Consider the following 16,114-nt stretch of genomic DNA (forward strand, 5'->3'; position numbering starts at 1 on the left):
GCAGTGATTTGGAGCCCAAAATAATAAAGTCTATGAGGTACCATTTCACACCAGTCAGAATGGCTGCGATCCAAAAGTCTACAAGCAATAAATGCTGGAGAGGGTGTGGAGAAAAGGGAACCCTCTTACACTGTTGGTGGGAATGCAAACTAGTACAGCCACTATGGAGAACAGTGTGGAGATTCCTTAAAAAACTGGAAATAGAACTGCCTTATGATCCAGCAATCCCACTGCTGGGCATACACACTGAGGAAACCAGAAGGGAAAGAGACACGTGTACCCCAATGTTCATCGCAGCACTGTTTATAATAGCCAGGACATGGAAGCAACCTAGATGTCCATCAGCAGATGAATGGCTAAGAAAGCTGTGGTACATATACACAATGGAGTATTCCTCAGCCATTAAAAAGAATACATTTGAATCAGTTCTAATGAGGTGGATGAAACTGGAGCCTATTATACAGAGTGAAGTAAGCCAGAAAGAAAAACACCAATACAGTATACTAATGCATATATATGGAATTTAGAAAGATGGTAACAATAACCCTGTATACGAGACAGCAAAAGAGACACTGATGTATAGAACAGTCTTATGGACTCTGTGGGAGAGGGAGAGGGTGGGAAGATTTGGGAGAATGGCATTGAAACATGTATAATATCATGTATGAAACGAGTTGCCAGTCCAGGTTCGATGCACGATACTGGATGCTTGGGGCTGGTGCACTGGGACGACCCAGAGGGATGGTATGGGGAGGGAGGAGGGAGGAGGGTTCAGGATGGGGAACACATGTATACCTGTGGGGGATTCATTTCGATATTTGGCAAAACTAATACAATTTTGTAAAGTTTAAAAACAAAATAAAATTAAAAAAAAAGAAAAAAAAATATATCAGTTCATCAAAAAAAAAAAAAAAAATTAAAGTCTTTCACTGTTCCCATTGTTTTCCCATCTGGGGCCAAACTATGGTAGGGGTAATGAAGATAATGGCAGCCTCCTTCAAAAGGTTCCATGCATGCACTGCTGCACTCAGTGCCCCCGAGCTTGCAGCAGGCCACTGCCGACCCATGCCTCCACCTGGAGACTCCTGGACACTCACGAGCGAGTCTTGGTCAGTCTCTTGTGGGGTCACTGCTCTTTTCTCCTGGGTCCTGGTGCACAAAGGTTTTGTTTGTGCCTTCCAAGAGTCTGTTTCCCCAGTCTTGTGTAAGTTCTGGTGGCTCTATGGTGGGGCCAATAGTGACCCCCTCCAAGAGGGCTTATGCCATACCCAGGTCTGCTGCACCCAGAGCCCTTGCCCCTGCAGCAGGCCATTACTGATCTGTACCTTGCAGGAAACACTCAAACACAGAAATTAAAGATGTATGTTATAAACTGTAATATTTTCAAATAACAATATATTACTACACATGTAGTATAAGAACTTTCAACAGTGTAGTTCAAATGTCTTTCCCCTATTTATTGTGCTGTTATTATTTATTTTATTTTTCATGCCATGAATCCCATAACACATTGTTACTATTTTTACTTTAGACAGTAATTATAGTAGACTGATTAAATATAAGAAAATGTCTTTTATGTTTATGTTCGTTTTTTTTTCCCCATTTTAGGACTTTTGAGTTTTTTTTTTTTTTTTGGCTGCACTGCATGGCTTGCAGTCACTCAGTTCCCCAACCATGAATTTAACCTAGGTCACGACAGTGAAACTCCAAGTCCTAACTACTGAAGCTAAGCTAAGCTAAGTCACGTCAGTCGTGTCCGACTCTGTGCGACCCCATAGACGGCAGCCCACCAGGCTCCCCCGTCCCTGGGATTCTCCAGGCAAGAACACTGGAGTGGGTTGCCATTTCTTTCTCCAGTGCATGAAAGTGAAAAGTTAAAGTGAAGTCGCTTAGTCGTGTCCGACTCTTCGCGACCCCATGGACTGCAGCCTACCAGGCTCCTCTGCCCATGGGATTTTCCAAGCAAGAGTACTGGAGTGGGGTGCCATTGCCTTCTCCAGGAGATCTTCCCGACCCAGGGATTGAACCCGGGTCTCCCGCATTGCAGGCAGACGCTTTACCGTCTGAGCCACCAGGGAAGCCCTTACTGTAGCAGAGTTTAAAAATTGTTTATTCTTTTATTTTACTGCATGTGATAAGTGCTCAGTAACTGTTAGTTTTTAAAAATATTTTCTTCAAATACCTCATTTTAGTATCTATATCTCAAATCCTGACTTTGCTTACTTTTTAATCACAATGAAAATACTTACTGTTTCTGCTTAATTATTGTTCACTAATACAACACTGGCTACTTAACAGCAAAGCTATGTTTTCCCCAAAATTACTACCGCTGTTAGAAGTACAAATCAATAATGATTTTTTCTTTAGACTGTCCTGCTTTTGGATCTCAAACGTAGATGAGTATTACTCTCATACCTACAGTCAGGTACACATGGAACACAAAACCCTGCATGGCCTTATTTTTCGGATAGACACAACTCAGCTTTCCAATTGTATTTGTAATACTCACATAAAATTGTATTAAGTAGGAGTTGGATTTCTTTTAGAAAAATAAGATCTCTAAGTATTGCATTACTGAGAAAATTGATTGACTTAGGTATTACCAATATAAGCATTCAGTCACCTCAGTTCAGTCACTCAGTCGTGTCTGACTTTTTGAGACCCCATGGACTGCAGCACACCAGGCCTCCCTGTCCGTCACCACTCCCAGAGTCCACTCAAACTCATGTCCATTGAGTCGAACATAAGCGTTAGAAAAACTTAATTTACAGAAATTATTACTTTTTGTAGGGGAATGAACAAATACCATATTTTTTTCCAATAATAAAGTTATGTCAATGTATGGCAAAAATCACTACAGTATTGTAAAGTAATTAGCCTAATTTTTAAAAAATAAATAAATAATAAAACTAAAAAATTTTTTTAAAAAGGAGGGGAAAAAATGTTCCTTTAAACAGGACTTTGAAAGGTACTAAAAGCATCTAGTCTAACTACTACCAACTTTTAAACAGTTGTGTGCAAAATAACTTTCTCATTTCCAGAACACTTTTCATCTGTTTGCTGTGATAGCAAAGTAAATTTTAACTGGTATCTGGACTTCTTGTGTTTTCAATAGGATTTCAGCACAATTTGAGTGGAGAAAGAAGACAACCATACAGCTGTTGTTAAATTGTTTTGTCTTTTGGAAAGGAAAGAAAATAAAAGAACAGAGTTATCTGGGATTAGTTGATTAAAGAGCTTATTTTTAGACTAAGGGAAAGGGGATTTTTATCCCTAGAAATTGTTGAAATAGAAGGAGAATGTCTGGGAAAGCCAAAGTAACATGAAGTGAAAATTCCCCTTTCTGTGTTAATATTAATATTTTAAAAAATAATTTAATGCATTGTACCGAATACAAAAGAAACTCAGGACAGTCAGTATCATCATGGAGGAAGAGGAAAGCACCTCATATATTGATTCTCTGAAACTACGAATTGTATGTTCTTGAACACAAAGTCTTTTAACATACTTACATAGAAAAAATTTCCTAAATAGATCTCAAATGTATATGAGACTAAACTTGGAAACTTAGTTTATGGTTCTACTCATAACTTAAGGAAATCCATTATAGGCCAGTAGATCTTTTATTTTAAATTCTTATCCGATACATAGGATTATTTTTCATATTATGTTAACAGATGATATGTGTTATAATTACTATGAAGACCATGTGTTACATTGGAAAGAGCACAGCTTACATATTCATAAGATCCTACTTCTGACATTAAACTAGTTTCTTAACCTTAAAACCTTGGGCAAAGTACTTAATTTCTTCATTTCAAAAATAAATGAGAATGAAACTCCTTTTTCCTTTTCCTCACAGAACTTTTGTGAAGATTTATCCTGATAATGTATGTGAATATTTATTATTTAAATTATATAATTTTAGATAAATCTCAACATCTATTTAGTCCCCTGAAAATTTTTCTTATTATATTTTAGGCCTTTAATGATTGACCCCCAGGGTCAAGCTAATAAGTGGATCAAAAACTCTGAGAAAGAAAATCAACTTAGTGTTATTAAGCTATCAGATGCAGACTATATGAGAACACTGGAAAACTGTATTCAATTTGGAACTCCACTTCTATTAGAAAATGTTGGTGAAGAACTGGATCCATCATTGGAACCTTTACTACTTAGACAAACTTTTAAACAAGGTAGAAGTCAATTGATATTAGTTGCTAAAACTGAAAGATGATTGGATTATCTTTGAGGCTTATCTTTGAGGGAAGAAAACTACTACATAATTTTAATAATAATCTTAATAATGCAAAACTTCTGTGTCATTGTTATGCATGAAAGGAAATTTGAACAAGTATCAGATATTCTAAAATAAATACCTTGCCTTCCTTTGATTGCCTTAGTCACTGTTATTTAGATTGTTGTTCTCTAGAGAACACACTTAAGTTGAATCCAGCCTGAAATTTCTTTATCTTATGACCAAGGGCCACACAAAGTCCATTACTATGAATAGCAATGGTTAATGTGGACCAGAGTTGACTTTAGGTAAACATTGTCCACCTTGTATATCTTTCTGCTTATAAAATTTTTTCTCTGTCAAACTCTAGTACTTTTAAGAGCTTTAGTCATATATAAATAATTTTGGAACCATTATTGAAAATTAATAGAGGAAGTAAGATAAAAAGGAATCTTAATTTAGAAGGCTCCATGACAACCAGAAAAGACATCTTATATTACCCCAGAATTAATGATTCATGCTATATAATTGCTTAGTTGCCTCTGTGTCTTTGGCTTTTGCAACACTTGTATTCTATTTGAAATTACTTTATGACATTTTACTTATAACCTAGGATGGGTTTTAACAGAAGGGGAAAGGCTATGTAACTTTGGCTTATTTATTATGCATTTTTCTCTGAAATACAGGTGGCATTGATTGCATCAGACTCGGTGAGGTCATTATTGAGTATTCCTTTGATTTCAAGTTTTATATCACCACAAAGTTGAGAAATCCACATTATATGCCAGAGCTGGCTACAAAGGTATCTTTGCTCAATTTCATGATAACTCCAGAAGGACTTGAAGATCAATTACTTGGTATTGTTGTTGCAAAGGAGAGGTATGTATTTTCTTAGATACTTTTAGATAGTCTAGAAAAGAATATTTGTAGGCCATAAAGTTGGCTTGAGGCTCAACATTCAGAAAACTAAGATCATGGCATCTTTGTTGATCATGGCAAAGATGATCATCATGGCAACTTTGGCCACCTGATGTGAAGAACTGACTCCTTGGAAAAGCCCTGATGCTGGGAAAGATTGAAGGCGGGAGGAGAAGGGGACAACAGAGGATGAGATGGCTGGATGGTGTCTCTGACTCAATGGACATGAGTTTGAGTAAACTCCAGGAGTTGGTGATGGACAGGGAGGCCTGGCGTGCTGCAGTCCATGGGGTCGCAAAGAGTCGGACACGACTGAGCGACTGAACTGAACTGAATACTTTTGTTATGTGATTATTCTGAAACTTTGTCTAAATTTTATTGTTGTTCATTCGCTAAGTTGTGTCCCATTCTTCACGATCCCGTGAACTGCAGCACGCCAGGCTTGCCTGTCCTTCACTATCTCCTGGAGTTTGCTCAGATTCATGTCCACTGAGTCAGTGATGCTATCTAACTAACTCATTCTCTGCTGCCCTCTTCTCCTTTGCCTTCAGTCTTTCCCAGCACCAGGGTCTTTTCTAATGAGTTGGCTCTTCACATCTGGTGGCCAAAGTACTGGAGCTTTAGCTTCAGCATCAGTCCTTCCAGTGAATATTCAGGATTGATTTCCTTTAGGATGGACTGGTTTGATCTCCTTTGTCATTATAAATTAAATAAATACAGAATTCTTTAAAACAATCATTCTATAACAAATTAAGTTATAAGCCAACCATGATATATTGGGCTTTTAGTATGGGTAATAGGATTTAGGTGATGTGCCATGACTTTTGACTTGTATCTGATTGTTTGAAACAAAAAATTTCGTTTCTTGAAATGTGCTTTGGACAAAATCAGAAATGTGTTCAAAGACATATACAGAATATTAATGTATAAGAAAATACTTAGGACAAGAATGAAAAAGCAGGATACAAAACTATATATGATAGGGATAATTTGTTTTTCAAAGTTAACACATGAATGGATATCCATATATAAGAAAAAAAGATTGAGAAAGAATACACCAGAATATTAATAGTGATAATCCTTAGGAGTAGTAAGATTATGGATAACTCATTATTTTCTTTATGTATTTTTCCATTACTAGTGTGTGTTATTTTTTTTTTTTAATGAGAAAAAATATTATCATCCCTGGAAGGGCTACTAGTAAAGAATTGCTTCCTGGGATTTCCTTTAAAGTGGCTAAGACTGTAAGCTCCCAATGCAGGCCCATCTTTTATCCCTGGTCAGGGAACTAGATCCCACATGCCACAACTAAGACCTAGCACAGCCAAATAAATAACTATTAAAAAAAAAGGAATTGCTTCCTGAAGGAAATCTTTGACTCAGCTTGAAGCTTAATATAACACTATCAAGTAGTCAATTAAATGAAATCAATTTATAAGTGAAAATATGTACCATGAGGTACTTTAGTTATTTTCAGTATTTATCCCACTTGCATAATATCTAAGACAGAACTATGTCATAACATATTCTATAACATGAATTATGTTATTTGAAGTTTCATACCATCTTTGTTAAGGTATTAAGTGCCAATTCTATCTTTTACTTTGAGCCAGTTGTATGATAAGTCATCTTTTCTGTGTCTGCTATTATAGAAGAGATGATGAAAATGAGACTGAATATGATTAAGCCAAGGAATAGACGTTTCATATTCTGAGTGTCTTTTCCAGTTCTTATTCTCACACAATGAGCTAAGCCATATGGGTAAACTTAACATATTTTTAGACTTAACATAGTATATATTATTGCTGCATTTTACATATTTATAATTAATGCTTTTTTTTTTGCTTGAATTTCTCAAATTATCATTTTCATGGAAATGTTTTTTCCTTAAGTTAAAGAGGTTAATCATCTTAATTTGTGTTACGTGTCTACAAAATTGTTATATTTAAATGCCTACGAAATGGTGATGTCTAATATTTAGATAAAATACTACAAATTTAGATCAAATGTTTCTATCTTTTTAGACCAGAGTTAGAAGAGGAACGAAATGCTCTTATTCTTCAGTCTGCAGCTAATAAGAAACAACTGAAAGATATAGAGAAAAAAATTTTAGAAACATTATCATCTTCAGAAGGAAACATTTTAGAAGATGAAAGTGCGATTAAAATCTTAGACTCTGCTAAATTGATGTCCAATGAGATAACCAAGAAACAACAGGTAAAAAAAGAATCCTAGAAATTTTTTTGATTCTTTGGAGTCCAGTTTTCTCCCTCTTCCTAAGTGAAGTGCTGTAGTAGGCTTATGGGAAGAGGAAAATAATTCATAAAATACCACAGCATATAAACTAGTTTTAAACTCATAAGAATATCTCTTACTGTTGAATCATTCAAAACCTGTGTCATCTATGTGGTACCTATAAATAGAAGAAATAAATTTGGAGTGAAAAAAGTTTTAGTATAATTTTTGTTGTTCCATAGGTAGGGTAAGCGAGTCAGGTTCATTCAAGTTTTGATTGACTCCTCAACTAAAACTTCAGTTTGAGAACTTGGCTTGCCTCTGTTCCTGGTTGGAACTTAAGATGCATGAGGTTATTGCTGGTTATTTGGGCAGTAAGTGGTTCTAGGAGCTAATGAGGATGTTCTTCTGGTGTTGCCTCATCATCTGTCTGAGAGGGAGGAGGTATGAGAGTTGGGAGCAGCAGGTGGAGGAAGGAAGACTCACAACAGCATACTTGTTGCAAATTAATCTAACGCAGCCAAATGGTATTTAAAAAATTTTTTCAAATGGTATTTTTATATTGTCTTAAAAAAAATATAATCCTAGTGTTACAGGTTAAAGGGGCCTTAGCTATTAGTCATTTTAGCATTTCATAGTTGAGAAAAGCAGGGTCCAGAAAACATAGTTAAGCCCCAAGTTTACACAATGAAATGATAATACAGATTGACTTCAGTAGGCTTACTTTAATGATTGTCAGACCCTTCTATCCTCTTTAGCCCACCCAATGAACTAAACATATCTTTAGTATTGGGATAATTAAAAAATAAAAAGAATCCTAAGTAGAAATTTCACTAATTGCTCAGCATCCTTCTGTTTGCACCCTACCTCACACACCCCAGTTTTGGGATAGAGGACTTCCCTTTGGGATGGGTTTAGTTTTATGTGAATGTGATGGAAATGACTCTCTTTGGGTGTACTGTTTTGTTTTGTGCTTGTGTTTTTCATTTCAAGAGAGCCAAAAGGAGTAGTGTCTCAGAGTAGCCTCTCATCTAGGGTCCATGGCTGAGATATTCGATAATGTCTACCTTCCCAATTACTGTCTATTAGAATAGAACCCATTCCTCACTTTCCTCTCACCACATGTTTTTTCAAAGTGAAAGAAAAGACAGGAAGCATTTATCAGCTTATTTTCTATTGAAAATAAAGAAGAAAAGTAGATATCAAAAGAGGAAAGAGGAAAAGAAAAGAGGAAAGTAGATATCAATATTTATTTGTTCAAATACTTTATCTTACAGAGAGAGAGAAATTTAATCATGTCTTTTTGACTGGGTCTCATTGATCTTTACAAACATAATTTAGAAATCTCTATATATTTTGATTCAAAACTTGCTCTGTATCTGGCCATGACTTCTATTCCACCCACTCAACGTCAGAAAACACATCTTCACAGCAAGTCTTTGCACATAGTCTAAAACCCACCTTCCTTTTTATCCCAAACCATAAGATTAAACAAACACAAGTGAAACTTTAAGGATTTGTTCTGTAGGTTCCAGAGGTTTCCCCCCACAAAAGTCGTCATGACTGAAATACAGTCTAGTGGATTCTAGGGAAGTATAATATATATAAATATAAAATATATAAATATTACTATATAAATATATAATATATATAAATATCAGGAAATTTTTACAGATAATAAATTCTCCTCCTAGTGAATTTCACATTTCAATTTTTTAACATCATATGCTCACAATGTTTATTTGTTAGAAAATAACAAATTCTTTGATTTTAGGTAATTAATAATAATTAATAAAAAATCTCAATGTGTTCATACTAAGGGTTCAAGTATATGTAAATGTAATGCTATTTATAAATATACTATAGAGCAAGCCTTGGAACCTGAGTTAAATTATTATTTACTCTTTAAAAATAACAATATTTGCTAAATGTTTTTGCTTACTGTTAATGGTAAATGTAATGTAAATTAACATTTACCATTAACAGTAAGCAAACTGAACTGAACTGAACTGAATGGTAAATGGTTTGGTTCAGTTCAGTTCAGTTCGGTAGCTCAGTCATGTCCGACTCTTTGCCACCTCATGGACTGCAGCATGCCATGCCTCCCTGTCCGTCGCCAACTCCCAGAGTTTACTCAAACTCATGTCCATTGAGTCGGAGATGCCATCCAGCCATCTCATCCTCTGTTGTACCCTTCTCCTCCCGCCTTCAGTCTTTCCCAGCATCAGGGTCTTTTCCAGTGAGTCAGTTCTTCCCATCAGGTGACCAAAGTATTGGAGTTTTAGCTTCAGCATCAGTCCTTCCAATAAATATTCAGGACTGATTTCCTTTAGGATGGACAGGTTGGATCTCCTTGCAGTCCAAGGGACCCTTAAGAGTCTTCTCCAACACCACAGTTCAAAAGCATCAATTCTTCGGTGCTCAGCTTTGTTTATAGTCCACCTCTCACATCCATACATAAGTACTGGAAAAACCATAGCTTTGACTAGACAGACCTTTGTTGGCAAAGTAATGTCTCTATTTTTTAATATGCTGTCTAGGTTGGTCATAACTTCCCTTCCAAGGAGCAAGCATCTTTTATTTTTTTTAATTTTATTTTATTTTAAACTTTACAATATTGTATTGGTTTTGCCAAATATTGAAATGAATCCCCCACAGGTATACATGTGTTCCCCATCCTGAACCCTCCTCCCTCCTCCCTCCCCATACCATCCCTCTGGGTCGTCCCAGTGCACCAGCCCCAAGCATCCAGTATCGTGCATCAAACCTGGACTGGCGACCCGTTTCATACATGATATTATACATGTTTCAATGCCATTCTCCCATATCATCCCACCCTCTCCCTCTCCCACAGAGTCCATAAGACTGTTCTATACATCAGTGTCTCTTTTGCTGTCTCGTATACAGGGTTATTGTTACCATCTTTCTAAATTCCATATATATGCGTTAGTATACTGTATTGGTGTTTTTCTTTCTGGCTTACTTCACTCTGTATAATAGGCTCCAGTTTCATCCACCTCATTAGTACTGATTCAAATGTATTCTTTTTAATGGCTGAGGAATACTCCATTGTGTATATGTACCACAGCTTTCTTACCCATTCATCTGCTGATGGACATCTAGGTTGCTTCCATGTCCTGGCTATTATAAACAGTGCTGCAATGAACATTGGGGTACACGTGTCTCTTTCCCTTCTGATTTCCTCAGTGTGTATGCCCAGCAGTGGGATTGCTGGATCATAAGGCAGTTCTATTTCCAGTTTTTTAAGGAATCTCCACACTGTTCTCCATAGTGGCTGTACTAGTTTGCATTCCCACCAACAGTGTAAGAGGGTTCCCTTTTCTCCACACCCTCTCCAGCATTTATTGCTTGTAGACTTTTGGATCGCAGCCATTCTGACTGGTGTGAAATGGTACCTCATAGTGGTTTTGATTTGCATTTCTCTGATAATGAGTGATGTTGAGCATCTTTTCATGTGTTTGTTAGCCATCTGTATGTCTTCTTTGGAGAAATGTCTATTTAGTTCTTTGGCCCATTTTTTGATTAGGTCATTTATTTTTCTGGAATTGAGCTGTAGGAGTTGCTTGTATATTTTTGAGATTAGTTGTTTGTCAGTTGCCTCATTTGCTATTATTTTCTCCCATTCTGAAGGCTGTCTTTTCACCTTGCTTATAGTTTCCTTTGTTGTGCAGAAGCTTTTAAGTTTAATTAGGTCCCATTTGTTTATTTTTGCTTTTATTTCCAATATTCTGGGAGGTGGGTCATAGAGGATCCTGCTGTGATGTATGTCGGAGAGTGTTTTGCCTATGTTCTCCTCTAGGAGTTTTATAGTTTCTGGTCTTACGTTTAGATCTTTAATCCATTTTGAGTTTATTTTTGTGTATGGTGTTAGAAAGTGCTCTAGTTTCATTCTTTTACAAGTGGTTGACCAGTTTTCCCAGCACCACTTGTTAAAGAGATTGTCTTTAATCCATTGTATATTCTTGCCTCCTTTGTCAAAGATAAGGTGTCCATATGTGCGTGGACTTATCTCTGGGCTTTCTATTTTGTTCCATTGATCTATATTTCTGGCTTTGTGCCAGTACCATACTGTCTTGATGACTGTGGCTTTGTAGTAGAGCCTGAAGTCAGGTAGGTTGATTCCTCCAGTTCCATTCTTCTTTCTCAAGATCGCTTTGGCTATTCGAGGTTTTTTGTATTTCCATACAAATTGTGAAATTATTTGTTCTAGCTCTGTGAAGAATACCGTTGGTAGCTTGATAGGGATTGCATTGAATCTATAAATTGCTTTGGGTAGTATACTCATTTTCACTATATTGATTCTTCCAATCCATGAACATGGTATATTTCTCCATCTATTAGTGTCCTCTTTGATTTCTTTCACCACAAGCATCTTTTAATTTCATGGCTGCAGTCACCATATGCAGTGATTTTGGAGCCCAAGAAAATAAAGTCTCTCACTGTTTCCACTGTTTCCCCATCTATTTGCCATGAAATGATGGGACTGAATGCCATGATCTTTGTTTTTTAAATGTTGAGTTTTCAGTTCAGTCACTCAATTGTGTCTGACTCTTTGCAACCCCACAAGCTGCAGCACGCCAGACCTCCCTGTCCAACACCAACTCCCAGAGCCTACCCAAACTCATGTCCATTGAGTCAGTGATGCCATCTAACCATCTCATCCTCTGTTGTCCCCTTTTCCTCCTGTCCTCAATCTTTCCCCCATCAGGGGTCTTTTCAAATGAGTCAGCTCATTTGAATTTTAAGCCATCTTTTCACTCTCCTCTTCCACTTTCATCAAGAGGCTCTTTAGTTCCTCTTTACTTTCTGCCATAAGGGTTGTGTCATCTGCATATCTGAGGTTATTGATATGTCTTCTGGCAGTCTTGATTCCAGCTTGTGCTTCATCCAGTCCCGCATTTCACATGATGTACTCTGCGTATAAGTTAAATAAGCAGGGTGACAGTATACGGCCTTGACGTACTCCTTTCCCTATTTGGAAACAGTCTGTTGTTCCACGTCCATTTCTAACTGTTACTTCCTGACCTGCGTACAGATTTCTCAAGAGGTAGGTCAGGCAGTCTGGTATTCCCATCTCTTTAGGAATTTTCTGCATTTTGTTGTGATCCACACAATCAAAGGCTTTGGCATAGTCAAGGAGATGTCTTTCTGGAACTCTCTTGCTTTTTTGATGATCCAACAGATGGCATTTTGATCTCTGGTTCCTTTGTCTTTTCTAAATCCAGCTTGAGCATCTGGAAGTTCTTAATTCACATACCGTTGAAGCCTGGCTTGGAGAATTTTGAGCATTACTTTGCTAGCGTGTGAGATGAGTGCAATTGTGCAGTAGTTTGAACATTGTTTGGCATTGCCTTTCTTTGGAATTGGAATGAAAACTGACCTCTTCCAATCCTATGGCCACTGTTGAGTTTTCCAAATTTGCTGGCGTATTAAGTGCAACACTTTAACAGTATCATCTTTCAGGACTTGAAATAGCTCACCTGGAATTCCATGACCTCCACTAGCTTTGTTTGTAGTGATGCTTTCTAAAGTCCACTTGAATTCAGACTCCAGGATGACTGGCTCTAGGCGAGTGATCACACCATTGTGGTTATCTGGATCATGAAGTTCTTTTTTGTATAGTTCTTGCCACCTCTCCTTAGTATCTTCTGCTTCTGTTAGGTCCATCCCATTTCTGTCCTTTATTGTGCCCATCTTTGCATGAAATGTTCCTTTGGTATCTCTAATTTTCTTGAAGAGATCTCTAGTCTCTCCCATTCTGTTGTTTTCCTCTATTTTTTTGCACTGATCACTGAAAAGTAATCATTTTTTTTGCATTGATGACTGATAAGTAATCACTTATTTGCATTGATCACTGCAGTGGTAAATAGTACTTGGCTGAAAAATTAAGGGTTAAATAACAGAAGATTTAAATGAGAATACTAAGATCATACTTTCTTTTGTAAAGGTGTCCTTCATTTCTATTGTTGATAACTTTGTTTTACTTATAGTCAAGATGGAGCTTCAAAACTTACTTTTATTTTTTTTTTTTTTTTTTTATTAGATTTTTTTTTTTATTTTATTTTTAAACTTTACATAACTGTATTAGTTTTGCCAAATATCAAAATGAATCCGCCACAGGTATACATGTGTATAAACTTACTTTTAATTGTAGTTATACTGTAATTTGGGGGAAAGTTTGCTTGTAAGGAACACAAACCCACTCAAATTGGGGATATTTTATTTTCCCCAGTGTAGGAAGTACATGTAGGCCTCAGGAATGAAGGGAAAGAGTTAAATTTCTATGCTGTTTGTCTCTCCTTTTCTCTAAGGTTGTGTGGTCCTCATACATGCTTCCTTCTGCTCCATCTGGAGACCAAGTTCTTTTCTGTAAAACTTCTGTACTGTTACTTTGTACTTTTATCTTGCATATAGAAACCAACTCTGATACCATTACCTTTTAGCTCTAAGGCTGAGCACCACCTGATTTCAGTTTTTGATGCTCCTGAAAATCTAATTCTCTGGAGGGAAAATGTATTAGCTAATATTGGGTCTGGTTTTGTCCCTACCACCTGTTTGAATCAACTTAAAACAGGATCATTCAGTATAAATGTGGCTACATAGGCAACTTATTCAGCAGAGTTTGTGGACAGCATGTCCAAAGAAGGGAGAGTGGGTTGGAAAAGTGCTCTATACGTTTTTCCTATAGAATATCACCCTAGCATACTGAGTTGTCATTGGAATGACTGTTGTTTTTTTTTAAGAAATTTTTTTTTCTTTTGGAGGTTGAATATCTATCTATACCCCTATTAGAAAAAAGTTAAAATTATGAGAATCTCACTGGAAAAAAAAAAGATGTTCTTAATGTAACAAGAACAACAAATAAACAGCCAACAAATACTTCCAAATTCTTGCTTTGCTAGACTTTGTGCTGGGTTCTGGTAACATGTTGGTGCCTTAAACCATACACATACACACACTTTCTCTCTCCTTCTCCCTCTGTCTCTGACCTATTAAAAGAGGGTGTTCAGTCACTAAGTCATGTTGGACTCTTTGCAACCACATAGACTGTAGCACAGCATGCTTCCCTGTCCTTCCCTATCTCCCTGAGTTTGCTCAAACTCATGTCCATTGAGTTGGCGATACCATTCAACCATCTCATCCTCTGTCACCCTCTTCTTCTCCTGTCCTCAATCTTTCACAGCATCAGGGTCTTTTCTAATGAGTCAGCTCTTCACATCAGATGGCCTAAGCACTGGTGCTTCAGCTTCAGCATCAGTCCTTCCAATGATTCAGGGTTGATTTCCTTTAGGATTGACAGATTTGATCTCCTCGCTGTCCAAGGGACTCTCAAGAATCTTCTCCAGCACCACAATTTGAAAGTATCAGTTCTTCCGCACTCAGCCTTCTTTACGGTCCACCTCTCTCACACTTATGTGATTACTAGAAAAATCATAGCTTTGACTATACGGAACTTTGTTGGCAAAGTGATGTCTGCTTTTTAGTATGCTGTCTAGGTTTGAAAGAGGGTGAGTGACAATAGTAGATACATGTCAGATTAAGGCAGAGAATAAGCAAAGATTGACAGCTTTGTCTTCCTCAAATAAGAAAGAGATAATTGATGGGTAGTTACACCTTTGATCTGTAAAGATATTTTTCTTTCTTTTACCTTCCTTCTTTCCACTCTCTCTTCGTTCTCTTCCCTGTCTCCCTAGTTCTTTACTTCCTTTCTTTCCCTTTCTTTCTTTATAGATGTTTGTATAATAAAGCCCTTTCATGTAATCCATGCCCCTATAATTTTGTCATTAACTTAGGGGATATTTTTAATATAAATTTCATTGTATGAAATATATATAATTAAAACACATCTCCTATTTCTTCATCTTGATTTTTCTCTTCTTCCAGATTGCAGAAAAAACAGAACTCAAAATAGCAGAGTCTCGAGAAGGTTATAGACCTATTGCTAAACATTCGTCAGTGTTATTCTTTAGCATTGCAGACCTGGCTAACATCGATCCCATGTACCAGTACTCTCTCATCTGGTTTGTGAACCTTTATATCAACTCTATTCATGACAGGTAAACATTCTCTAGCATCATTCATTCTCCCTAGGTTGTATTTTCACCATCCTTTCTATTTAAAATATATAACTTTTCTTATTATTTATATAATACATATTCATTATTGATGATTACAAAATATGGGAAAGTGAAGGAATGAAGGAAGAAGTGAAGGAAGGAAGGATGGGAAGGAAGGGAGGAAGAAAGGGAGGAAGGGAGGGAGCAAGGAAGGAAAGGAAGAAGGAGAAAGCAAGCAAGCAGACCTCTCTTCTATTCTAAGTTTTATTTCACTCCTACTCAAGATTTAAGCATAGAGGGATTAGCTTTAGTCCTTTCCCCACCTTTCTTTTAAATATTTTCTAAGGCAATAACCTATCTTTGCTAGCAACTCCAGTTTATCTTCCTCCAGCCTTGAGGTCCCTAAGTTTCAGCTCCACATTTCTAATCATTTGCTAGATGTTTTCACTTTAACCAATTAATGAATGTACACAGATCTTGGAATTAGACTGGAGTAAGGGATTAAATTTCAGTTCTTCCAAGGGATTAAATTTCAGTTTAACTGAAGTTTAATTTCAGTTAAATAGCTACATGAATATAGGCAAGACAGTTAACTTTTCTGTAATTGCCTCAATTTTCCTTATCTGTAAAATAGGGATAATAATAG

The 16,114-nt window shown here is 36.7% G+C and overlaps 1 protein-coding gene across 20 annotated transcripts in view; it reads left to right on the forward strand.

Annotated features, from left to right (window-relative positions):
* DNAH12 (dynein axonemal heavy chain 12) overlaps window positions 1-16,114 on the forward strand; it is a 190,347-nt gene that overhangs the window by 147,008 nt on the left and 27,225 nt on the right. For 13 of the 20 annotated variants that reach the window (XM_025272195.3, XM_044934354.2, XM_044934362.2 and 10 more), the window contains 4 exons: window positions 3,982-4,196; window positions 4,924-5,116; window positions 7,180-7,372; window positions 15,296-15,468. In XM_025272195.3, the coding sequence (XP_025127980.3) occupies window positions 3,982-4,196; window positions 4,924-5,116; window positions 7,180-7,372; window positions 15,296-15,468 (774 nt within the window). Of the gene's footprint in view, window positions 1-3,862; window positions 3,891-3,981; window positions 4,197-4,923; window positions 5,117-7,179; window positions 7,373-15,295; window positions 15,469-16,114 lie in introns of those variants that run through there. The other 7 variants (XM_044934364.2, XR_006547544.2, XR_006547546.2 and 4 more) reach the window with 5 other exon arrangements.

Source organism: Bubalus bubalis, chromosome 21 (assembly GCF_019923935.1).
Source record: "Bubalus bubalis isolate 160015118507 breed Murrah chromosome 21, NDDB_SH_1, whole genome shotgun sequence".
Taxonomy (NCBI): Eukaryota; Metazoa; Chordata; class Mammalia; order Artiodactyla; family Bovidae; genus Bubalus; species Bubalus bubalis.